General features: G+C 36.4%; 1 protein-coding gene and 1 long non-coding RNA gene across 2 annotated transcripts; one reads left to right on the top strand and one right to left on the bottom strand.

Moving 5' to 3' along the window:
- The first annotated feature begins 6,460 nt into the window (after positions 1-6,460).
- On the top strand, positions 6,461-7,148 carry LOC103411118 (uncharacterized). The gene is made up of 2 exons (XR_525479.4): positions 6,461-6,602; positions 6,785-7,148. It is a non-coding gene; the product is annotated as an uncharacterized lncRNA (long non-coding RNA).
- Positions 7,149-7,912: 764 nt separating this feature from the next.
- On the bottom strand, positions 7,913-8,425 carry LOC108170597 (uncharacterized). Its single transcript, XM_017325720.1, has one exon. It carries the CDS (start codon positions 8,423-8,425, stop codon positions 7,913-7,915), a length of 513 nt encoding a protein of 170 aa, XP_017181209.1.
- Positions 8,426-9,205: the final 780 nt, after the last annotated feature.

Here is a 9,205-nt window from a genome sequence, read left to right as displayed (position 1 = left end):
CAAGGACCATTTGTGATAAAAACCTGTAAATCTTATAGGGCCTATTTATGTGTCACATTAGCACTTAACGGAATTTTTAACAGAATTGTGACAGAATGACCACATTGATTTGCGACACCTATTTTTAGAGATTACATTGATTGATTTTTAATTTTAGGGACCATCTTGATGGTGAGGGTCAATTTCAGGGAGGGACCATTGTGATAAAAACCCTTAACAAATATCAACTTCTTTTAAAGATAACTCTAAAAATGAGTTTGTATGTAAGAGTGGACTGACTCAATTACTATCGATATATTATATTGTTATTATCAGTCCTCGCAATGCTACGTATCGTATAGTATTGTAACAAGGATGCAATGCTATCAATGTGGTGATTTTTGTTTCTTATACAAGCCAAGTTATAGAAGTTAATGAATTTTGTATCTCGAGTGCAGGAGTAAATCGTCATATGTGTTATATAACTTATAAGCGACTAGATTTGCTTCTTCTTGTTATGGAACTAAGTTCTATGAAGAGTATGAAACTCATATATATAGATAAAAATTTGGCTCGTGATCAGTATCGTTTGTTCAAAAAGAAGAAGAAACAAAGTGCTTCTTCATGTCATGTGAACTGTGAAGAAAGAAGAAAGAAACATTCTGATTCACCCACCGTAACGAAATTAAGCATATGTTGACTAAAGCAATGCTTTGAATTTCGTACTGTTTATTTATCTGATTCTTTCATCATTGAAGCAGCAACTCGATTTTCGTTGGTAGGACACCAACTGCATCAAATCATTAGACTTCAAGGTAAACCAAAAGCACATTAATAATGATATTAAATTATTGGTTAATTAACGTAAGCAAGAAAACATATGCATTTGCTAAGTAAACATTAAACACTATCATTATTGAAGCAAGAAAAAAAAAAATTGAGTCCGTTATGTAATATAAATAATACAAAGAACTTTCATTTGAAGATTCGCCAGTATAGTTGTGTATAGATCTTGAAGATTGTATGTCTACTTAATGTTTGTAATTAAGGTTGTTTCCCTAAAAAAAATATAGAGAGCAAACTAAGAATAGATTATAAAGGCCAAATTTATTAATTATGAAAAAATAAAAGACAAATCTTGGATCTAATTTGACAAAATTTATCATTGAATAAAGAAAAAAAACCAGATTTAATAAATACGAAATAATCACCAATAATTGCACTCGTGGAAGATGTAGAATGTCGGGTGACCCTCCCCAACAAATTAAGAAAAACTAATGAAAAGAGCTTGAAAATTTTAAGTTTTAACGATAAGGACAAAATAAAGGGTAAAGTGAATACAGCTTTGACTTTTTAGTGTAAAAATGTGGTTTTTCGTTGTAGTAAACAGTACCGCGAGTTTTTCGTTAAAACTCCCAACAAATTAAGGGGCATATCTAGACCAAACAGCACAGACATTTGCATGATCTCCAACCTGATTGGTTTTTTTTTTTTTTTTTTTTTTTAAGGAGAAAAGATGGACTTAGTCTTACAATGGGCAAGCATAATGTACTCCAAATTCACCCAACCTGATTGAGAATTAAACTATATGTTCATCTCTTTTTTTTATATATAATTTTGTACCAAGTCAGTAGCATCTCTTCTAGCTTTTCGGTTCTTATTACCACATTTTAGATTATAATTTCACATAATTAAATTTTGACATAAGGCTTATACAATCATGCGACCTTAGAATATAGTTGATAAAAGTCAACTAGTTATTCTTGTTGTTGTATTTTATTTTGAGCGTTATATATTCTAAGATCGAATATTTATCTCCCTACTGATAGAATTGAAACTTATTAGCTAAGAAATAGATTCATTCATCAACTTCTATATTATTTAATTTACAAAATTTTATCTATACATTTAGTCTTCCTAACATTATCCTAAACTTTATTCCTTCCTCGAAAATACCTGTAGTGGAAAAATGATTTCTCGAGCCATGCCTATGTACGTATGCCACTATAAAGTTGAACGTTTTTTCTTGGGTGCCCAAACGCGGGAACTTTTATACCCTTTTCTTTTCTCATGGCTAATTAGTCCAATTACCGATTAATTAGTTTCTCTTTGTGATTTACATGGATACATAAATTAATTTGATTATTTGATAAGAGAATGAAATTTTAGATGATCAATGTCTATAGTATATTACTGACCACCAGTAGGTCATGCATACTTTACTTTTAGGTCATCTCCAACCAACCCCACCAAAGGGTTATAGAGCTAAAAATAGCTCGAAATGACTCGAAAACGGTCTTTAGCCGAGGACTAGGCCAAAGGGCTTGTGAGCCCCATTGGGCAAAAAAAATGAAATCAGGCCAGCGGGCTAGCCTCATCCAGCCAGCTAGCCAGCCTTCTTCCGGCCCAACAATATAAATGCAACAGTAACCTGGCCTCAGCATGATGCCAGCTAGCAACAACTAGCTAACACCAGGTTACTGTTGCATTTGATTTTTTTTTTTTTTTCCAGACGCTTTTTTAAAAAAAAATTCTAATTTTTTTCCTATAAATACCTAAGTCATTCCTACACCATTTCTCACATAATTTTCACCATTCCATACTATCATACCTCATTTTATTTCAATTCTTCACATTCTATTCTCTTACCTTTTCCAATAATCTTTCCTTCTAATTTTTCAATAATTTTCAAATGGCCACATCTGCAATGAAAAAAAGGGCTTGGACCCGAAAAGAAGATGAAGCTCTTTGAAGGGCTTATAGATGGGTCTCGGAAGATAATGTCAAAGGGAGTTCTCAAACAAGTGAAGGTGTTTGGACTCGTACATCTAAAAAGTACTATTAGTTATATGAAGGCACTACTCCACTGAATCCCCGAAACCACGAGAATTGTTCTTCAAGATCGAAAAAACATCTTCAACCAAGTTTGAATAAATGGCATCAAGCAGTGTTAAGCGCCCAAAGCAAAACATGAAAGCGGAGCCAATTACTACGATGAAGTAAGTATTTTCACACGTGATTTTAAATATTTAATTATATTACATTTAATTTCTTAAATAAATTTCCTTTAATTTTTTTAATTATATTTTCTAGGTACGCCAAGCGGAGGAATTGTATATGGAGGACATGAAAAAAATCCTTTAGTCATCACGGTTGTTGCGAAATTTGTAAAGGGTGAGTGTTATTTCAAGATCCACCTCAAGAAAGATTTGATCCTAAGCCAGTGTTAGGAAATGTTTCCTCAAATGCAATTAGGGATGAACAAGGATCTCCTATCATTCAAGAAATAAGGGTAGAAAATCCGTCTCCGGGTGAATCTTCCATACCTAGGGCTACGGGACGAAACAAAGCCCAAAAATTAAGGAAAAGGTCAGGCAAAGGATGATTTAGCCTTTCGAGAGGAAATGGCGTCCTCATTGAGATTAATGGCGGAGCAAAATGCCCTTGCTACGAAAGAAAGGAAGCATAGGCACGAAGAGCAGGTAAAACAAATACAAGAAGAGATAGATGATAGGAACATGCAAAGGAACACTTCGAAGTACACTCCAATGAGTAAGGCACATTTTGAGAGGAAAAAACAGGAAAATTATGGCCCGACGGGAGTTGTTGACATCCAACTATACTCATACAATGGCGAATGAAGATGATGATTATAGTCTTTAAAATGAAGTTGTTGTAGTCTTCAATATTTCACTTGTAGTTTTTAAATTCAAGTTGTAGTTTTAAATTTAAGTTTTGTACTCTTTAAATTAAACAACATTAAGCAACACAATCTCCACCCTAGTACTACTTGGGGGAGTTATTCAAACTTAAACAACATGAAACTTAAACAATATTAAACAAAACATTTAACAACATAAAACTTAAACGCCTACTCCATGGTTCTTTTGGCCCAAAGATGTGCAACAAGATCCTATTATAGGTAATTGTTTGTGGCACGCGAACATATCATCCTATGGCGCCTTATGTACTCATTTAAAGAGATATTAACAGTTCTTGGATCTAAAGGCAAATTAGACCCATCATATATTTTTGCACGAGCCCTCCTTAACCTATTTGGATCATTTGGTCATCATTGGACTCTCCATCAATATAGTCATCTCGTTCATCCTCCACAATCATGTTGTGTAATATTATGCACAACATCATGATGGAGTTCAATTTATCTCGACTCCATCCTCTTGCCGGTTCCTTAATGATCTTCCACCGTGCTTGTAGAATATCGAAAGCTCTCTTAACATCTTTCCGATATGCCTCTTAGTGTAAGGTAAACCACCTTTGGGCGTCATCCACAAGGTTTGCAATTGCTTGGACAAGTGTCGCCCACTTTGGGTAGATGCCATCTGCCAAGTAATACCCCATATTGTACTAACGCTCGTTGATGTAGTAGTCAAGTTAAGGTGATTTACCCTCCATCAGGTTATTAAAGAGGGGTGAACGCCTAAGTACTGTAATGTCATTTTGAGATCTTGAGACTCTAAAGAAAGCATGCCAGATCCATATGTCAAACGAGGCAACTGCCTTTAACACAATAGTTGGCTTTCTCGATCATTTGCTAAATCTTCATCGCCATCTGCTGAGACAATTCTTCCACTGCCAATGCATGCAATCTAATAACCTTATCATGCCTGGAAAGCCTCGGTCTTCAGCTTTGCGAAGGAGACGAGCTAGATTTGCTTGATTTGGTTCACGAAGGTACTCTTCTTTGTAAATTTGAACAACTGTGTGACAGAATTCAGCAAGATTATCAAGGAATGTAGACTCAGACATACCATTTGTATCATCCATTACATCAGTTGGGGAGGCATAGGACAGCATTCGGAGTGCAATAGTAACCTTTTGATGAGGTGAGAAACCAATGTGGCCTGCTTTATCCATCTTATGTCAAAAGTATGGATTGACATGTTGGACATGATAAAGTAAATGCTCGAAGACATGATGCCTTATCTAGAAGCGACATTTGGAATCCTCTTTTGTGTACACGGAGTTGGAGTTAAAGTAGTTATTCATCAGAGTCTCATGCACCATCTCTCTATTTTGTGGTTTCTAAGAGCAACTAGCAACAGAGCTACCCCAATGAAGTTGTTCTTCAATTTCCTCACAAGCCATGACCCTAACCATTGCTGCCATATATGTTGTGTTGAGCCATGCTTCATCTTCGTCATCGGAATCCTCATCTTTTCGTCTCATCTGTGCCCATTTATCTTCCAATTCGGAATTGGATGAGAGGATCGAAAGTTGGAATTCATTGCAAACTTGAATTGAAAGAGATATTGGAGAGGGCAAAGATGAAGGTGCGTACCCTAATATCTAGCCAATTTATTAACATTGGAAGCTAAAGATAAGAAATGCCATGTAGAAAAGAATCCTATCTAAAATTTGCACAACCAATTTCATCTCGACACGTGGCACTCGAAATCCTATCTGAAAAATTATTCATATTACATAAAGATAAGAAATCTAGAGAGTTACTCACATTAGCAAAACTGTCACTTGAAATCCTATAAAAAAAACTATTGAGATTATATAAAAATAAGAAATCTGGAGGCTTATTCATTTGGCGACAAGTGGCACTTAAAATAAGTCTGAAAACCTTATTTTAATATGGTAGTTTAATTTAAGTAACCATATTAATTCAATTAAAATAATAAATTATGTTTGGCCTATGACCCTTTGGCCCCCTCGGCTAGAGATGGTATTTTGTCCAGGGGCTATGTTTGGCTTATGACTCTTTGGCCCCCTCGATTGGAGATGGTATAAAATATGGCTTGACACTATTCATTAAAATATAATTTCTTGCAGGGTTATAAGGCTAAAGGGAGCCATTTGGCCCTCCCTTAGTTGTTGATGGCCTCAGTTATACATATCATATGTGAGGATGAGATGTATACTTCAAAGTAGGACCTTCCATAACACTATTTAATTATAGGATTAATCTTATTTTACTACCCTGAAATTTCATGGTTTTCACCATTTGATACATGAAGTTTTTTTTCATCCCATGGTCATACCTCAAGTCTTAATTTTGGGACAATCTCATACATTTGTTAAGCTGGCTATTAAGTTAGGCGTTAACTGGTGACATAGTGCCGATGTGGACAATGACTAGGCGCTATGTGTCAATATGGGCCCTCGTAGATATTTAAAAAATTTTAAATTAAAAAAAAAAAAAAGGGGTGGTGAGGGTGGAAGAAAGGGAGCCCGCATCACTATGGCGCCTATGGTAAGAAATATTCCCTAGGGTTTCTGTCAATTTATCAGGAAAGTGGATAACTTTAAAAGTCATAAACATTAGGTGTAAATTGTACAAAATTCACGAGTACAGTTAGTGAGGGAAGAGAAATACATCAGAACGCAAGGCGTAGATCTTGTGGAATAAGTTATCAGTGTAAAATTAGAATCTTGTAGCTTGAGGAAGATTGATGATTGGCTATTAGAAATATTTGGAACGAATTTGTGGATCACTAATTAGTTTATATATTTGGCAGAGCTTGGCATTGCAATTGTATTCTGGTTATAGACCATCCGACTTGAAAATGTGTGTCCTTGCTATTCATGACCTGCAGTTGAACAGAAAATCAAGCTCTCTGCAAGCGATAAGAGAAAAATACATGAGACCAAAGGTAATGCAGTTTTACCTTCTGATAACTATGCGTCTTGCGAATTTGGTTATATTATGGATTTTACTTCCAAAGAGCTATAGTTTCCTTGCATTTCTGGAACACTTCCCGACTTGTAGGACTTATAATCGCTGCTTTCCATAAACGTTTATCTGACCATGACGATTCCACTTTTTTCTTTACAGAATAAGAGCGTGGCGAAACTGTCTTCGCTCTCTGAAATTCCTGCAACTTATTTTGAGGCCATCTACCCATGAATATCTCCAAGATCTTGAAGGAGGAAGATGATATTTGATTTGACCTAGTTTTGAAAAATAACATTCGAGTTTTCAACATAACACATTTCCTAGTAAGAGCAAGCTAAAGACAGTGCTTGCACTACACAGTTAGATGCAGATTGCAGAGGGGACATTTCCTCAGCTCTGGAGATTATACTTTCTTTTCTTTTTTTGGGAGAAAACACAATGTTTGTTCTCTGGACCAAATAATATTTTGTAAATTTCCATGGATGTGAAATAAAGGATATTTTTGCTGAGGCATATCAAGCTATATTTGTTTTTAACTTTTTATCCTATCTCTTCATGCTTTAGGCGTAGGATAAGCAAAGAATAGAAATCGTATCACAACTGAATTTTAGTTTTTAAATTTTTTTTTTTACAAATAATAGCGTGAGTAGTGTTAATTGTTACGGGACAGGGTGATTGGTATAATCGAATGCGCACCAGCGTCTATAGATGTCATTATTTTTTGCTATTGCGGTAAATCGCCATCTGCACAACTACTACCTCTTAGTTGATCTTACTCTTAATTTTTAGGTATTGGATGTAGACCTGGCATTCGTGTCGTGTTTTCCATGTTTGTGTCATTTTCATTACATACCCGATATCTTAATGTGTTGTGTCGTGTAACACCCGTTAAAGTAAATGAGCAATATGACCTGGCCTGAAATAGACCCGTTAATATTATTAGGTAATATGACCTGACCTATTACCCATTAAGGAAAATATATTCTAAATCAATAAATAATGAAAATGAAACATAATATAACCCCCAAAAAATAGAAAACATAATACTAAATTATTATATGCATACCACGTTGTCATATAAATATTTCTTCAAAGCATACAAAAAAATTCAAATATTGCACCCCAAAATAAGAGTCTAACGAAAAAACATTAGTACATTTATACAGAATAGCAAATGTTCAAGGATATGCAAAATGAAGGGAGTTGCGTTTCAAGGTTGAGGAGCCTTGCACGTTATTTTACAACAAAACCCTTCAATTTTCATTTTTTTTTCAAAGGGTAATAATATTAGATACGAACATAAATGTTTACATCAATAGCCAGAGTGTTAAATAGCCACTCCGGCTCCAAGCAATCCCACAAATGAGAACCCCCCATACGCGTGACAAACTGTGCCACCAAATGCGCAGCCTCATTATAGGCACGAGGAGTATAAAGAAATTCCACAAACTCCAATTGGTTTCTACTAAACTCAATGTCCCATAATATTCCTTCAATGCTAGCCTCCGACAAAAGAAGACCATTTAACATCTCCACAAGAAACTTCGAGTTTGTTTCAATTTGAACCCTTCCATAACCTTTCTCCATACAAGCCAATAAACCCCACCTCACCGACTCCACTTCCGCTATCAAACTAGACCCACAGAAGACAACCCCCACACCCCCGGCCCTATGAAAAATCCCAGCAAAGTCTCTAGCCACCCACCCAAACCCACCAATCCCCGTTCGTGAACACCAAGCACCTTCACAATTAACCTTAATTGTTTGAAATGGAGGTTTCACCCATCTCGCCTGAACCATCCCCTCTACCCTGCGTTGCGGCCTTGTGACAACTCTTTGCTCCCCCCCTTCTCCCTCACTCCATTGATGAAACAAAGACTCCAAAGAAGATCAAGGCTCCACTATAGACTTCTCAAAGACCACGGTATTCCTACATTTCCAAAGACGCCACAACCCACATACCACCCATCGCATAAGCTTGTCTGCCTCAACCTCATCACTATATTTCGTCCACAACCACTTCCAACATTCCAAGAAATCATCACCCTCCACCAAATTCACATCCAATTGTACTGGTGAACCAAACCAAAACATTCTAGCAAAGGAGCATTTGAAGAAAAGATGTACTTGTGTCTCTGTATCCTCCCCACACTGTGTGCAACAAGTCTCTAACTGCATCCCCTGGCGTTTTAAATTAACACGAACCACCAAAATATTTTTGCATCCCTTACAAATGAAATGTTGGAGTTTGGAAGTACCCGCAACTGTCACACATCAAGCCAAACAGGGTCCTTAAGATGACCCTCACTTGATTGACCCGTCCCCTTTCGACCCAGTTCACCCTTTCGCTCCATCCCCTGAGCCACCTTATATCCCGATTTAACTGAATATACCCCATTCGGTGTATAATGCCAAGTAATACGATCCGGACAACCAAATCTGCTAATCGGTAAGCCTAAAATAATACGGCCTTCGTCAATGTTGAAGCAATTTTCAATCACATCTCTCTTCCATGTACCGTTCAGTGCCACCAGATCTACAACCAATTGCGGCATCTCCGGAGACCTGGAAATAGCCCGG

This window comes from Malus domestica, chromosome 10, assembly GCF_042453785.1.
Source record: "Malus domestica chromosome 10, GDT2T_hap1".
In the NCBI taxonomy this organism is placed as follows: Eukaryota; Viridiplantae; Streptophyta; class Magnoliopsida; order Rosales; family Rosaceae; genus Malus; species Malus domestica.
Note: the sequence above shows the minus strand (reverse complement) of the source record. Positions and strands in the feature narration are given on the sequence as shown.